General features: G+C 43.5%; 2 protein-coding genes across 2 annotated transcripts in view; one reads left to right on the forward strand and one right to left on the reverse strand.

The window, feature by feature from the left end:
- The window catches only part of GPALPP1 (GPALPP motifs containing 1), a 20,200-nt gene extending 12,249 nt beyond the window's left edge, over positions 1-7,951 (reverse strand). The window contains exons 1-3 of the mRNA XM_040056546.2: positions 7,828-7,951; positions 2,147-2,291; positions 1,026-1,124 (exon numbers count right to left, since the gene is read on the reverse strand). Coding sequence (XP_039912480.1) covers positions 1,026-1,124; positions 2,147-2,291; positions 7,828-7,912 — 329 coding nt within the window. The 5' untranslated portion in view covers positions 7,913-7,951. The remainder of the gene's footprint in view (positions 1-1,025; positions 1,125-2,146; positions 2,292-7,827) is intronic.
- NUFIP1 (nuclear FMR1 interacting protein 1) overlaps positions 7,911-17,119 on the forward strand; it is a 21,589-nt gene continuing 12,380 nt past the window's right edge. Inside the window, exons 1-6 of the mRNA XM_040055259.1 lie at positions 7,911-7,931; positions 8,061-8,598; positions 8,845-8,933; positions 10,064-10,168; positions 10,787-10,849; positions 11,182-11,258. Of these exons, the coding sequence (XP_039911193.1) occupies positions 7,911-7,931; positions 8,061-8,598; positions 8,845-8,933; positions 10,064-10,168; positions 10,787-10,849; positions 11,182-11,258 (893 nt within the window). The remainder of the gene's footprint in view (positions 7,932-8,060; positions 8,599-8,844; positions 8,934-10,063; positions 10,169-10,786; positions 10,850-11,181; positions 11,259-17,119) is intronic.

Below are 17,119 nucleotides of genomic sequence, written 5' to 3' on the forward strand. Positions count from 1 at the left end.
TTGATTACAGCAAAGTGTAACCAAATGTACATGGGAAAGATACTTCTAAATAACCTTAGTTACATATATTCTTGCTGAGTTACATAAATTTTATGCTGCCAAGCATCATAAAAATTTATGCAAACTAAAAAAAATTAACTTTGAAATTTCTTTTGAGATGGTATATTACACATACAGCTCAACAGTGAATTGAGTCACTTTCCTGGAACTGAAAACTCATACCTGACAGGCAAGTAATATTTTATCTACCAACTCCCTGTTGCTCTGGGGAAGATAAAATTGATCAAGGGACTTGTACTACTCATCAGGAAGTATTCCCTTGGAAGCACCAATTTCACTATGGTCTGTAATTTCAAATTATAGAAAGAAGTGCACAGATTGATCAGATTGATGTAAAGACTAAAAGGTTGTGAGACATGGTTGAGTTCTGTATAGAAAATCCATACAATATTTGGGGGGGGGGGGGGGAAGGTATTTTATAACAGTAAGCGATCAAATGGAAAGCTTCCTGAGAGAGACCATAAATAATGCTTATTTCTGTAGACCTGACAGCCTCTCTTCTAGAAACCTACAGTGTTCAGAGTAGCTTTGTACCTGGAGACATATAAACAATAAGCCTTGATGCATTAGCAAAGGACATGGTATTGCACCCCAGACAAGGTGACTGCCTCAGTCCCTCACAGACTAGAATGAACTACAAAACTGTGGGTCCTTGTGTCATTTATTTTTTTTCTCCACTGATCCGAGACCTATCAAAAGAAATGGAGGAAATTTGACATCCAAAATACATCTCAGAAAATTCACATTAGTTCTTTTACTCTCCTTCCAACCTGGTCTTGGAGGGCTGTGTGCGCTGTTTCAATTGAATGATGTTCTTTTTCTCAGAACATGGAGGAAGCATTATCTCTAATCATCTGAATCTCAAGTGCACAACTGAAATGTTCTGTAACAGTGATACAAAATATTTAATCTAAAATAGTTGTGTTTTAAGGAAAAGAATCTGAATATTATTCCATTTGAATTACCTCTCTGGAGAATCATCCTGTTTTTTAAATCCAGGAGGAAGAGCTGGCCCAAAAAAGCCATCATCATCATCATCGTCTTCTTGAATTCTTTTTGGCTTTCTGCAAATACAGATTTCACTTAATAATTACCTTGACATGCATAGCGATTATCTACATTTTAAAAAGGAAAAAAAAAAAAACACATAAAATTATTTCATAGGGTCTTTTGTACTAAATATCCTGCTGTTACCAAGGAAACAGTGCAAAAGGATCCAAAATTATTTGAAGCAATTAAAAAATTGGGAGTATAAGATTCACTTCAAAAATGTTCTGACATTTAAAAAAAGAAAAAAAAAACCTTAAAAAATAACATTAAGAATGCTTTTGCTGTAGAAAAAAGTTTAGTATAATGTTGAAATATCATTTTCTAGTCACAAAGTAATTTAAAATTCAGTACACTTCTTTCTCCATTTTTATATGCTGTCTGCATTTTGAGTAGTATTTTTCTTGTTCAATTCTAATTAGCTGAAAAACTATTGACTAAGAAAACAAGAAAAAAATTGAATAATAATTACTCTAGCACTCATTAAGATTGCATAATGGCCTTCAAGTATCTTATACATGGCTCAGAGCAAACACACCCGAATTCTTAACACGGCAATTGTGAGTAATCAACCCAACAAATGAGAGTATCTGCAGACTCCTGTTACTTGCTAAACAATTCATTTTTTTCATTAGAGTTGACTTAATTGAATGTATAAATTCATGTCCATAAACGGGTCTTACGGCCTCTCAAAGAGAGGTTTGCCCAAAACCAGGGCAAAACTCAAGTACCAAATACTTATGTACATGGTAAGGTGTCTGTCCTTAGCACAAACATGCAAATTTGCAGAACTAAAATAAAACATGTAAGTGCAGAGATCTGACTGCCCCAAATAACTTAATTCCACCGTAGGATGTCAAACAGGTCAGCTGAATGAACATTCTTGGCCATGAAGAACATGCAGAACACATAATCCAAAGTTTTACACAGGTACAGAGTTTATGTTTTTTCATACAACATTGTCCCTTTTTCATAAGTTAGACACATTACATTTGCAATACAATTTGTAAATATACAAATAACACAAAAGGATACTCACTTGGGTGCTGGATCTCCTTCTTTCTCCTCTTCAGAATCTCTGTTTGCATCTCTGGGTAGAGGAAGAGATTCTGAGTCATCATCGCTGTCAGGAGTTTCTGAGCTGCAGCTGCTTTTGTAGTCTGGAGGCAGTGCTGGTCCTGCAACTGAACATCCAGAGTTATTTGGGATCATAAAATCACAGAATGGTTTGGATTGGAAGGGATCTTAAAGATTATCTAGTTCCAATCTCCCTGCCATGGGCAGGGAACCTTCTACTAGACCAGGTTAAATAAGGATATCTACTGAATGTTTCAAATTAGTATGAACTATGATGGCATTTCCAAAACACATATTTACTTGGAATTAAGTTTATTCAATCACTGCTCTCTCTAGCATTCAGAGAAGGTATCTAAACAAACTTCTAGAAGTTGCTTCTTTCAGCACCGTATTTCCATCAACAACCTACCCTGAACTGTTCTGACTTAGGACATCACTAACCCACCGCTACACGAGCATCTTCTGGAACAGGACTAGAAAGCCCTGTTTTATATAACAACTAATGTACAATGGATGTGGCATAAACCAATATATTGAAAAGAAATTACCACCTTTAATAAAGCATTTGAAGCTTACTAGTGCAGAAACACATCATCTGTACATACACAGCGTGGGAGACCATAAATTCTTAAATGGGAGCATTTGTGACCGTAACATATTAAATTAATTGCCAGACTGCTTTAGGAATGGTTTAATGATTATTTCCAGTTCAGCTAAATGAGAACAGCAAGCACAGATTTAAGCACTCTGCTGAAAAAGGGGTGATTTAGGCATTCAGAAAATGAATTCAAAGAAGTGTTGCTGTCAGAAGGCCAGGGTATTGGATGGAGCTCTCATGCTCCACTCAAACCTTCACCCTCTGGGTTAATATCTCAGCAAAATTAAAATTCAGACACTAACACTGCTAAGAGGCCTGAGCTGTTTCTGGCACTGTGCCCACCAGCAGACACTGATCTTTCTAGATTTATTTGGCTATACTACCATGTGCAGTGGGTCCAGAAGCAGCTTAGCCATTGACCCTAACAGCAAATGCCCCCCAAACAAGACCCCTACCACAGATACTCCTCACAGACTCGATCAACAAAGAGTCAGCTGGAGCAAGCAAAAACCAGCAATGGTCCCAAAGTAAGAGGCCTTTCCAATCCAGGGCAAGGCACCCATTCACAGGAACACAGTACAAACAGCCCATGGTCCCTTGTAATGGAGATTTGATTCTATTGATTTAGCATCCTGAGACACGGGCACCATTCCTCCTCTTAATATCTCAAGCACCGAGTACAACACTTGCAGGACAGAGAGGTGTTTTGGTGAGGAAAAGACATTGTTCCCTTTATGAATAGTCAAAGGTCAGATGAAAAGATAAATGGTACCAGGAAATTAGACCTCCAGTTGAAGAACTACAACTTTTTGATAGTACAAAATACAGCCTGATGCATATTATGGTTCCATTGTTAGCTGACAAAGGCTAGGCAGAAATCACGTCCTTTGAGTGAGCTCCGCAAAGCTTTTAATCATCTTCAGCACAAGGACAGTCCACTAGTTACAAAACATCCAGGCAGATCTGCCACTTCTTTGTTTCCTGTTTTAATGGAAAAGACTTTAACTGGGATATACAAATCCATTTCAGCACTAGGAAGGAAAAAAACCAACCAACAAACCACTTCTCTTGCCCCAAAAAACCCCAAATACAACACCCTAGCCTATAAAGGTAAAGTAAGTCCAAGATGAAAGGAAACAAACAGATGAATGATAAGTAAGAATAAAAACTGCTATCAAGAAGTCTTGTATTTCAGTCTGAAAAGCACCACTTGAATAAAAGCACTTAAAACCCAGATAAAACCTGCACAATTCCTTTCTCCAGTCACCTGGTACCCTGACATCATGTAAGCTGACTTCATTTGCTCTAAATGCAAAAGAAAAGAACTTGGAGTGGAAGGAACAAATTCAGGTACGATTTGATGAGTCTGACAAAAGAGAAGAAGAGAGAAATTCAGAGTAAGTTTGTGAACTGCACAGAACTAGTAAAACCAAAACTGCTTAAGGAAGGAGACTGGTCCCACTGGCATGTTGTTCAACAGCAGGGCTAACACGCATACTTTTATCCCAATTCCTCTCCGTAATGTTGGCAAAACTGTTTGCATGGGCTATGCAATCAGCTGGATCAGAGAATTTAAAAGGCATAAAAATAGCACTGCAAACCACAGCCCTCCCCTGAAAGAACTGTTTGTTCATGGAACTGCAGCCTAAGCAGGACAACCAGAAATCAGAGACAGAGACTGACTAATGAAGGGGAAACGGCATTTAAAGCCTGAGGAAGAAAGTCATTGGACATGGTGAAAAGAGATGGAGGGGAAAGAGACTTGGGATTAAAAATTAATATGATCACGGTACTGACTGGGACTAACAATCAGCACAGGCAAAGATACAACTACGGATCAGGTTGGTTTGGGGAGCCACAGGAAAGAGCAGAAAGGTAGGAATGGAAATTGCTAAGCATAAATTCTGGGAGCAAAGAAAGAAAAGAGTGAGGAGGGAGGCAAAGATCTAGTCAGAAGTCTGTGAAATTCCCCAAAGGCCACAGAAAAGTGGGAAAACACAGATGAAAGGAGGAACAGGGGAGAGCTCAAAGAGTGAGGAAACTAAACCTAATGAGGGGAGGAGGATAAATGGATGTAGCAATGGCAGAGCAATAGGAAAGTGAAGAAGTAACCAGAGCTTGGAACAATTTGGAGCAGGACAATGGGATAAGAAAGTACGAGAAGAAAATTTTGGGGATAGCAAGGAGAGAAACGGGACCAAGTGAGACTGGAGTGTTTCACAGCTACTATACATGACCATTCTACTAATGAGCTGGCTCTGGTGACTATCTGCCTGAAAATTAAGTCAATTCAATTCAGAAACCAAATTAAAAGCTACTTTTTGTTTTGTTTTGCTAGAGTTATTTCTGCTGTATTTGGGGATTCTAAGCAATCTACCACACCATCAGACATGTGCTGGGAAGCTCTCAAGGACAGACAAGGCCTTTAAGCTCCAGCACAGTGGTAGATCAACCCAGACATATCAACACACCTGTATTTTACAAATGTGGCCTCAATGCTGAAACAGACAAAACTCCCTTCTGCATCTCTGGTTATTTTTAGCCATTCCCTAGCACTTCTCTCCTGCTGGTACAAGGACAGCCCAGAGGCAGGGACAAACGGGCCAAAGGAATTACGATTCTTCCAGCAGGATCCCAGTTAGTCTGTTAGGAAAATCATTCCTCTCAAGTCCAGCTTCAAAGCACTGTCATGAAGTGAAGAATCAGGAAATGAGTGCATCCCATGGGTTGGACAAGCTGAAGAAGGTAAAGGATTTACCAGGGATGAGCTTTTGGGTCTATCCAGCTATCATTTGCTTCCATCCTGTGCCCGATTAAGGCTCACAGAAGTATTATTATCATAATTTCTCTGATACCCACGGGCAATGTGGTTTGTCCCATGGTAAGAACACCAGTGGGTATTGCAGGAAAAAACGTCTGGATGGTCATATCCAGAGGGGTGGTGGGAGTGTGGCTTAAGGGGGCTGAGATATTTGCTGCTGACTGTGGTGCACATCAGCCTGCACAAGGGTATAAAATGCTGACGGAAACTGGGCCAGCTAGTCTCCAAAGGCTGCAGACAGCTTCCAGGTGGATTGCCTCCAGAAGCAATGTATTAGCAATAAAACTAATCATAATCACACATAATCACTCTCCTACTTCTTGTGTCTGTCTGAGAGCCTTCTCTTGTGCCTGAGAGTCTTCTCCACCACAGGCTGCTCAAAGTTCTACTTTATTGCTGTTGGGAGACAGAAACTCTGAAAGCAGACTAAAAAAAACAAGTGCTCTTCAAGAAAAGCAATGAGCAGCTCAAATATTAGTGAGACTACTATGACAGGAAAAATATTGGAAAAGCTGTTCAGCTTTAAAAGTTAAAACAGTTCAGCTTTAAAAGTTAAAATAGTTAGAAAACACAAGGGAAATTGTTACAGAACAAATTCTAGGCCCATTTCACTCAAGACCCAGCAAGTGTTGCAGCACAGAAGGTGCTGGTGGCAGTCCCACCGGGTGATTTTTGTCACTCCAGGTGCAGGGCTCCAGATGGAGCTGTAGTTCTGTACAGCAAAGTGTGTTATGCCAAAGTACTTGCTCTCCTTTCTTCCTCTGCACTGCAGCAGTCTGCCTCATGGAGGGAGCAGGGACACTTAGCTGCTGTAAGTCAAAGTCAGGAAAAGTTTCTGAAAATTATAAAAACTAATAAAAACTCCAGTAGCTGGAGTTTGGGGTTTTTGTTTGTTTGTTTTCAAAGGCAAATAAATTCCTTCACCCGCTTCACACAGAAATTTCGAAGCAGATCTTGGATCAGTTGCCAGTGCAACTGTAATACCATGGAACTGATTTATGCTGGGACAAAGAGGGGGCAAACTCAGCTGCGTAACCTAGACTAGACACTGCCGGAACACCTGATGTCACAAACCCATGGCCTAAGGATAAGTTTAACTTGTTTTGTTCATACATGATGCAGGCACTTGCAGCATGCATCAGTGTGTTGACAGAAAGTGAATAAGCCATTAACACAGATACGGCCAGGAAAGGCAGCACCAGCTCGTGTAATCAGGGCTTCCGCACAAAGCCGAGATCCGGACCCAGCTTGTTGTTGCCATGGTGTCAGCTAATGCAGCAGCTTTGTCCCTCTTGCTATTGCTCCCTCTTCTGGATCAAAAAATTAGAGAGCAGACAAGCACAACAAACCTTTCCCAACAGAGCTGCTTTCTTTGGAGTAACCGAATGGTCAGTGACACACCGCTAGAAACTGAATATATGTACTAATGCCTTGAACCTGGATTAAAGGCAAGGAGTGCAAACGCTCAAAGTGCTGCTTCCAGAGATATTACTGATAGAGAACATGCAGGAATTTTAGTGGGGGAACTGAGCTCCACTGCAGAAGAGCCAGCCTGGCAGTCAGCTGGTCTCGGTGGGATGGATCCCACTTCTGATGGGACGGCTCTCAACATGACAGACCCATTGACCGGCAGTCTGCTCCACATCCTGAGGTACACTGCCTGGAAAACCGCAGCTGATGAAGTGGTTTGGCTCGGCAAAGGAAAGCACGCTGCACAGGCCCAGCCTTCTCCTTTTCTACCCACTAATTTCACTCCTGGAGCTGCTGAAGAGCACAGGCTTCAAGGCGCACGCAAGACTTGAGCGGGACAAAAGTGAGTGACTCAAAGCGGTATTTTTCTAAAACGAGTTTTAGAGCGTTTCACATCTGTAGCACTCCATCGCATACGGCGCCTTTTTTTTTTTTTTTTCTCTTTTTTTCCCTTTTCCTGGAAAACTCACTGTAATAACCCTCCCGAGAAGTTCAGCTCCATCCAGGCGCCGCACCGGCGGTGTACACCCCGCGCTGCGACACGCTGGGCTGCGGAGCCCCGCTCTCCCACGCGCGGAGCATCCCGCGCTGCGGAACGCGGGCCGCAGAGCCGCCCTATCCCCTTCCCAGAGCGTCTCACGCTACGGAACCCCGGCTGCAGGCCCCGCTCTCCCACGCGCGGAGCATCCCGCGCTGCGGAACGCGGGCCGCAGAGCCCCGCTACGCCACCGCCGGCGCGTCCCCGCGCTCTCACCCTGGCTGAAGTCCTCGCCCGGCTCGGCCTCGGCGCGGCGCGGGAAGCCGGGCGGCAGCGCGGGGCCGATGAGCTGGCGGGCCATGGCGAAGCCGGCCCCGGGGGCAGCCCGGCCGCTCCGCCCGGCCCGCTCCGCTTCCTTGCTCCCGCCCCCGCGGCGCTCCCGGATGACGCCGCGCCCGCCGGGAAGGAGGGAGCGTTCACCTCGCTCGGCCCGGACGTGACGCGTTCAGCGGCCGCCGCCGGAGGGCCCCACGTGGTGGTACGAGCGCGTCGCGGAGCGGGGTCTGCGCCCGAGCCGCCTCTCCGGACCCGACATGAACCCCTTCGCCTGGTACCCCCCGCCCCCGCCGGGGCTGCCTCCGCCGGGCATCCCGCCGCCCTTCTTCTGCCCGCCACCCTCCTGGGACACGAACTTCTGGGCTGCCCCTGTGCCCTACCCCCCGCCCGGCCGCTTCCCGCCGCCCGACGGCGCCTACGCCTCCCCGGACACCTACTCGCAGCCCAAGAGCTACTCCCAGCCCGCCGAGTCCTACTCGCAACCCGCCGACGGCTACCCGCCCGCCGAGAGCTACTCGGATCCCGCCCAGAGCGTCCCTCCCGCCGAGAGCTACTCCCAGCCTGCCGAGAGCTATCCGCAGCCCCCCGAGGGCTACCCGCCGGCTCAGAGCTACCCGCAGCCCGAGAGCTTCCTTCCCCCGCGCAGCTACACCTCGCCTGCCGCCTGGTTCCCGCCGGCCTACGGAGCGCGACCGCAGGGCCCGCACGCTGGTGAGGGGCAGCGGCAGGGGAGAAGCCGTTCCTTGGGCCCGTGGGCTCCTTCCCATCCCACGCAGGCAGGGGTCCCGAGGCTGTCCCGAGCCCTTGGGGCTGCAGGACTCTCCTCCAAGCATGTTGGTCGTGCAACCCTCTTATCTCTTCCCTAGATCCTTCTCTGTTGCCCACCGAGGTAGGAGGGGAGTGCTTTACCAGTTGTATGTGTGAATGGCTCATCTTTTTTTTTTCTCTGTTCTGAAGGTGGAAATGGTAATTTCTCCCAGAAGTGGCAGGGCAAGCAAGTGCCTGCGTTTAGTAAGCATTGTCCAGAAGAAAATAACAAGCCAAAGGTATGGAGTGGGGTTCCCAGTGCAAGAGGGAATGTACGTGTTGGAGTGGGTCCAGGGCAAGACCATGAGAATGATCGGGGTGGGGGAAGCGCCTCTCTTGTGAAGGCTGAGAGAGTTGGGGTTGTTCAGCCTGGAGAAGAGAAGGCTTCAGGCAGCACCCTGCAGCATGCTTTCAGTACTTTAAGGAAACTTAGGAAAAGACAGGGACAGACTTTATTTACAGTACAGCCTGTAGTGATAGAACAAGGAGTAGTGGTTTTAGACTGAAGCAGAGTGGATTTAGACTGGACTTAAGGAAGACTTTTTTTACTATGAAGGGCATGAGATACTGGCACAGATCGCCCAGAGAAGCTGTGACTGGCCCGTCCCTGGAAGTGTTGAAGGCCAGATTGGACAGGGCTTTGAGCAGCCTGATCTAGTCATAGATTGTCCCTGCCTGTGGCAGGGGGCCTGGAACCAGCTGACCTTGGGAGGTCCCTTCCCACCAAAACCATTCTGTGATGGTGTCAGTCTCATGGGACTTGGCCCGAGGCACTATTGAGATCCCATTCTCCCGTCTGACGTGCTTGCCCTTAAAAGAGAGCAAATATGTTACAGTCTGTAACTCTTGAAGGATACATGTCAACCAAGTTCTTGCACAGGTATATGTCGCCTTGCTGTGGTGATGCCCAGCTGCCTAAAGTACATCGGTGCTCTATTACGTGGTCAGGACCAGCCAGCCTGATGATACTGATGTGTGGAGTGGGAGAAGGCAGGGTCTGTGCTGCCCTCTGAACCTGCTCATGTCATGGCAGAACAGTCGTGGTCTGTCTTGGTAGGGAAGAGACGTGGGGCTTTAGCCTAAATCTCACAGCCCTCGGGAAGTCTGTGCCAGCAGACTGGTGTGTTTGCAGAAGCAGTGATGGATTGAAGGGTGGTAGTGGGAAGAGCTGAGTGCAGGGCACGTTGTTTAGAAGATACGTAATTTGAACTTACGTATTATGTTAGCTTATCTTTGAAGCTTTTGAAACACATAACTGCTTTATTAGCAAAAATACTAATAGTGTTTCATGACTAACTAAATACAGGAATGTCTTGTAACTGCAATCCTGAGGTTATTTCTTCTTTTTTTTTTTCTTCCTTATTTCAAGACCAAAAAGAAAAAAGAGCCAGTCTTCTCTCATTACTGTGATACCTGTGACCGTGGTTATAAAAACCAGGAGAAGTATGATGAACACATTTCACAGCATAAACAGGTTAATGAATTTGGCTTCTTTTACTCACGCTTTGATTTTTTTTTTTCCTTTGTGCCTGGCAAGCAGTTAGCTATAGCCAGTCTTTGAACAGAAGACATAGGAGAGAGATTCCAGAGCTATGTCAGGTATTAGTGGGGGCTTTTTTTCTGGATGCTGTTGTAGAGGAGGCTACAGTTGTATTTTTGGTTTTATTACTGAAGCCCTTTAAATTGTTTTCCTTGCAAAGTATCGCTAAGTTCATTGACACCACTATAGCGTGTACAGCTTTGCATGGAAACATTTAAGAAATTTCCTTTATTGAAAATTGCCAAATTTTGAAGTATCAAAATTTGAAATTGAAGAGTCTTGCAAATTTTTACCTTAGGTAAACTTCACTTTCTCTTCAGTTATTAGATACACTGCCTACACTGGGTATTCTAAAACCAGATGAATTTAAAAAGTACCTTATCCCTGCTTGTTGTTTTTATAATCACCTTTGTTAGCAAGCTGGGTAGCTTACATAGCCTATGCAACAAACTGTACAGGCAACTGACACTGAGTTTATTTGAAATGTGCTCAAAAGCTTGTTTATAATTTGTGTAAATTCGTATGTTTTAAGTTCATGCTCTTATCTTGCAGTGCTCAGAAGAAGGTTGCAGTTTCAGTGCGCATGAGAAGATCGTTCAGATACACTGGAAGAACGTAGGTAACCCTCTGGGCCCAAAATAAATGTCTGTGCCATCTTTACCATAGCCCCTTGTCTCATTCTTCAATGGTCTCCTTTCATTCATCTGGAATGAAAATGTATTGCCTCTCAGGAGAACCTGTTTCAAGACAATATTGTGGATGAAAATATGTTAAATGCTGTGTAGTTTTCTGAATGGATTAATTTTATCTTCTCTGTATACATTCTCACCAGCTTTGGAGATGAAAACAGAGTGATACCACCATACCTGACATAATGATTTTTTTTTTTTTTTAATGTGTTTTTTTTGCTTCCCCTTTTAAACACTTGTGAAATACTTTTTCCTTAGGCACATGCACCTGGTGCTAAGAGAATCAAATTAGATAGTCCAGAAGAAATTGCTAAATGGAGAGAAGAAAGAAAAAGGTAAGACTTGTGGCCTATGGATTTATTTTACTGTATTTTCCCTGTTGGGAGCATTAGATGACATTAGCTGAAGGGCAGGAGCAGCACATAACTTGTGGTTTCTGCTGTTCCATTGACCCTGCAAAACTCCTGCAGCAGTGATCTGTGTCAGAATGCCCGAGCCAGGAGAATGTGAGCTGCAGAGACTAAAATAATTTAGGAGATTATAATAGCAGGCAAGGTATCAGCTGAGAAAGGAAACAGCTTTCTCAGATGCTTGATGTGGTACCCCAGGTTAGGTGAGTGTCTTGTTCTTTTTAGCCTGATCACATATAAGGTCAGAAATGTTTGTGTGTGGGTTTTTAATAGCTTAAAAATCTGTAACTGTTCTACTGACTATAACTGTATTACTGTGTGCAGATTTCCCCAGCTTAAGTTGTCCCAATAGACCACACCAGGGAGTTTTCTTAATTTTTAAGGGCTTTCTGTATTGCTTGATGCTGTTCTAGTGAAAGAGAACAGAAACCATGAATGATACATTTTCAGACACTCTAACTTACATTGTATGCAGGGTGCAAGGTACAATTCTCCTATAAGCAGTATTTCTCACTGTTTCTTATCCTGTGGTGTAACAGGCTATAACTTTTTTATGTTGGCCAGGATTGAAGTATTTATTTCCCAGATTTATTTTTTCTTTCGAGTTTAACAGACTAAAAAGTACACTTTCCCAGAAGGAGAAAGATTCTGCAGGCTTTCCTCACTTCCAGTCATAATTTAGAATATAGTCTTGCAAGTGACAGTGCATGGTCACTTGTTTCCATGAGCAAGAGTCCTATGTGCAGAATGGGAAGTGGTATAAATCGAGTTTTGAGATCAGTGGTGATGAGCTAGGGCAGTGTACTAAACACGTGTGGGATTTTTCGTGAAAATAAACCCAGTGGTCTGGTGGAATCTTACTGATGTACCCACCTTGCATCTGTGTCAGAAGGCAATGTTAATGCATTCTTGCTTTGAGCTTCCTTTAATACTTTTTTCACTGTTTTTGTTGAAAAAGAAAAATGAATGGAATTTATTGTAGAATTTTTTAACTGCCTCCCATCGATTTTTTCCTGTATGGAGAAGCAAAATTTCTCCCCATGTAACTTCACTCTTGGAGGTCTTAATTTTTCTTTGGACATGGTTTCAGCTTTTTCTGCAAATTTCAGAAAGGCAAAGGGGAAATCTTACCACTGTGTCAGCACATCACAGCTGACAGTAGTCAACTGTTGCACCTGCTGTTCTTTTTTTACAAATGAAAATAATCCATAGGTTCTTAAAAAAAAAGGAGCTTTTTTTGATACAGAAACAAGAGATTATTTTCTCCCATTTTTAAAATCCCATCTTTAAGCAGGCAAAAATTGGTTGTGATCTGTGCAAATATAATTTTAGTATTAGATTTGGCAAGTTTTGGTGTTAGATTAGTTTTCATTCCAAGATTTCCTTTTATTCAAAAGAATGCTTGAGGGCTTGGTTTTTGTTTGCTTTCAGTTTACATATTGCTGTTGTGGTTTTTTTGGTGACTAATTTTCTAATGTTAGCTGCAAGGAAGAATATTCATACTTGTATGCAGTCTCTGAGAGAGTCTTTGCTGCTCATTTTTGACTTTTCATACACTTCTCTATTTTGGGAGGTGTTCAGGAGAGTTCCTGCCTAGCAGCTGATGCTGAGGTTTAGGTGTTGAAATGATGTGTAAGGTGTAAATGTCAGTATGTGCTCTACTAGAACATTAGGGAGGTGGGAATTGAACGTAAAATTATGGATAAGATACTGTTTGTGTGGGAAGTGGGTGCTGCAAATCACAGCAGCCTTTATCTACACTTAATTGTAAGGGTGATGCTCTGCCTGAGATGGTTTTGCTGAGCTTCTGAAGGATCTGATGTTGGTTTTACAGACGAATATAATTTGGCTGTGATACAGCTAAAGGCTGAAAGCCTTTGCTCGCTGCAGCACAGTAAAATCGAAGGAGGTAAAGTCGCGTGGTCACAGCCACCGACCAGGAAAGGCGAAATGGGATGAGGACTATCTGAGCCAAGGCCACTAGATGGAGTAGTGCCTTGTCTTGGTACTTCAGGCTTCTGTGGGCTTCCTATTTAGCCATGATGGATGGGTGTAGAATGACTACCTGGGTGGCTTTTGTTACTCTGTACAGCAAGGAAGCTCTGTGAGCATCCTTCTTTTTTTAATTAAAAAAAACAAAAAAGGGGTGGGAGGCAGGCAGAAGGACAAAGCCAGCTGGAACTTTTGTGCAGCATTAATTGGGTCACCAGCAAAGCATCAGTTTAATACTGAAGGTCTGTTGTTGACTCACAGTAAACATTGCATTGTACAGAAAAAAGGGACACCAGAGGGAGTCTGAGCTATTAAGCAGTTTTGGTTTATGGTGACAGGAAGAAGCCTTTTTCTTTCTAGAAGCTCCAATCAGAGCTAAGAATGAATCTTTTTAGGTCATTAATAGTTTGTTTCTAATTAGGTTGCAGTGATTTAATATGTGTGTTTCCATGCTGCATCCTGTCTTGCTTGTTCTTTCAGCCGTTATAAATAATTACTTGCAGAGTTGAGATTTTTCTTCTTAATTAGCTGCTGTGTTGCTCAATTGTGTAGCCTGCTTAAAATCTTCAAGATGGAGCTTGTGTTTAATGTGTAGCCTTACTCTCATAGAGGAAGGAGGAGGAGGAGAGCTGGTAAGGAGTATCTCTGGATGAAGCATGCTGGGTTGGAATGCTGTTTTCCTGTTGAACCTGCTGAGCCAAGAAGTCTAATCAAGCAAAGAGCAATGGAGATGAAGTTCCATGGGATCTCAGGGTTTCCCTGTGTTTTGCAGACAGATGGTTGTGAAGTCTGACATCAACATTTCTTGTTTTGATTTGTCCTGTCCCTTCCAAGTGTTGAGAAATGTGCTGTCTTCAGCATATTTTTCAACATGAGCTTAAAAAGAATTATCTGCAATGCATTTCCTTAATGTGTCAGAATGAGGTATTGCTGTCTTCCCTGCTCCACAAGTGAGATCTGGGTCCTGCCAGCCCATCTGTTTCTCACCAACATTTCTTGAGCAATGGTTATTAGTAAGAATGTGGCAAGGCTGCTTTAGCGTTAAAGCGAATCATTAAACTTACTTTTGCTTAACTCCTAATTTAACATTGGGGGATTTTCTTGAGCTTGTGCGTTGCCTGTAAATTCTCTCCTTTCTGCCCCACTTTCTTTAATCTCTTGGCATTGGTTTGTTCAGATAGGAATTGTCAGTTGTATTTCCTCGCAGTACATCTCACAGGCTGAGCATGTGCTTAGTGCTTGGGGTCCAGTGCTGTTAACCGCACCACTTTTAATTCATTTGTGGTTTTCTTGTTGCATAGTGATAGTACTAGAGTAGTTTGGAATCCTCCCTCGTGTTGCATTCATAGGAGTGAAGTATGTGATAGGGAAAATAATTTCTTATGACTTGGTAAAGGTAGAGAAGACAAAGCAAAGTAGAAGGGATGTGTTGGTAGATCAAGGTAAACATAGATACAGTGAAGTTTACTCTGATCTGCTGGGATAGATTAGAAATAAAACTGCTTCAGCTAGCATATGGTTAAATCAGATGTGGGAAAGTTAAGCCAAGATTTTATCAGCTCTGTTGGGTCATTTTTGTTCCCTTTGGGCTATCCATGTCTTCTTTGCTGTTGGCTGTGCATATGCAATTAAGATCGGCTCAAGAAATTATTGAGGCATTTTTCTCACAGTGCTGTTCCTATTAAAATGATGAACTTGTACAGCTCTTGTCTCAGGAATCCATTGTGTAAACTGCTACAGAAACAGGTCTCTTTTCTGTTAGATGTTGGCAAAGCCCTGTTTCTTCACTGCTCGCTAAGAGCTGCTTTACTCCAATGTTTATGAGAGCAAGATCAAGTATGCTGGCCTATAAAAAAATGCATGGCTCTGGCTAGTGTGCTCATATATTGGGAAAAAAATCTATTCACTAAGACACACATGCTATTGATTATGCTCAGCGTCAGTGTTGCCTGTCTCTAGAAGCTTTAGGGTATGCTTTACCTGCGTGTCTCACTTTGCTGGGATATATCTAATATACTCATCTTAGCCTGGAAAGCAGTTTTCTGATATTATCAATTTATTTTGAAAAACTCTGGACTGTAGGAGTATGTACAGTTGGGAGCTGCAGCTGCTGTGAAAGCGGGCTGCCTTCTCAGGCTGCGCTGCCTTCATGAAATGCCAAACCATCACGTCCTGGTTTAACTCTCCCTTTTACAATGAGTTGCTTAGGTTCGTAAACCCCTGTGGGGACTGATGAAGCTGTTCGTATTCAAGCTCTGACAAGTTGTTTGCAAGGCATAAGTGCTGGGGTACTTCTGCTTCAGTGGTGTTTGTAGGTAACATTTTAGGAACATCAGTTTCTTAGGAGAGGAGGAGGGCGTGCCATCTTAGAAGGGTGCAAACCCAAGTCAGGTCTTGGGATTTGAGCATATGGCCTTTTATGTGGAGAAACTCAGTCAGTAAAGGCATGAGGTAAAGGCAGTGAGTAAAATGCCATTTAACATTTGAGAGGAGCTGGGGAAAATAAACACAGCCACTGCAGATGCCTTCAGATGTGTTTCTGCAGGCACACCGGGACTCGTGACTTGAGCTCTTGCCGGCTGTCAGTTACTGCCTGTGTCAGCTGGAAGGGTGGTTTAGGAGAAATCTGTCAGTCTTGGCAGTAAATGGAACTGAAAGCGTTGGTACAGTCCATTACGGTGGCTCGTGGAGGGAGTGGTAACTCACAGGAATGAAAGTGGGAGGCATTCATGTCTCAAATCGTGTTGTGAGAGCGTGTCTGAATATGTTCTTAATCAGCATAAGTGCTGGGGCATTCGAAGACTCCTTTGCTCTAGTATTTAGGGTCTTCCCTTATATTTAAAACACCACCCCCCTCCACTGCCTCCCACTCTCCCCCACAATCCCTACAATAAGCGTGGGGATTTTTTGAGCATAACTACTTGTTTTATAGCTTGCTTTCCTCCTGGAAGCCTTTGTGTTTGAAGGAAAGCACCTTCTCCTAAAACCGCGGAGCACAGGGGTCTTTGTCAGTGTGAAGTTTTTGAGATTAAAGACTTCATTGCACATTTGCTGTGTGCTGGGAGTGTTGTAACATGAATGAACAAATCTAACTAACAGGGAAGAGCAGGGATCATATTCCTATGCTCACTTGAGCTGTGTGGCAGATTTCTGGGAGAAATCCAAAGAAAATAGATGTTGACAGCTCATGTTCAAATCCTCTTAAAGGAGACAAGTTCTGTAGTGTGTTTTGGTTTGTCTTGTGGAAAATGCTTCTCTTTTTCCCTTGGTATGTGGTTAAAGCTGTCTTGAATCAATGTGACACTAACCATTCATGCTGTAATATAGGGGAAATGCATGTGATAAGATGAAATATTTAAAGAAAGATACATGTCTCTTTTGACGGCTGTTTTTAGTGAGAAGCTGTTCTAGGTTTCTCTTTGCTCCATTTTAATAGACATCAAATATTTATCCTTTGTGTTTCTATCCAGAAGCTGGGGGAGTGTGTGCACATGTTTCTCATTTACCACCTTTATCTCAAAGCACTGGCATTTAGCTAACGAATGTTTGCAGAGCGAGCAGTGTAGCCATTTTGGGGCTTTGCTGGTACAGAGCCTGCTGCCCAGGCTCTGCGTGTTAGAACCAGCGAGGCATTTGTCTGGAGGGAAGGATGTTAAGGGAGGTGGGGAATGGCAGAGACCGGATGGTTTGGGGGATGGTTGTAACAGTAGATTTCTTTTCATCGGCATGATTTGGCATTTTTTCTTGAATGTGGAATTAAAAAGGGGCAGTAATTCTGGTGAACTTGAGGTCAG

The sequence above is a fragment of the Hirundo rustica genome, chromosome 2, assembly GCF_015227805.2.
Source record: "Hirundo rustica isolate bHirRus1 chromosome 2, bHirRus1.pri.v3, whole genome shotgun sequence".
Lineage (NCBI taxonomy): Eukaryota > Metazoa > Chordata > Aves > Passeriformes > Hirundinidae > Hirundo > Hirundo rustica.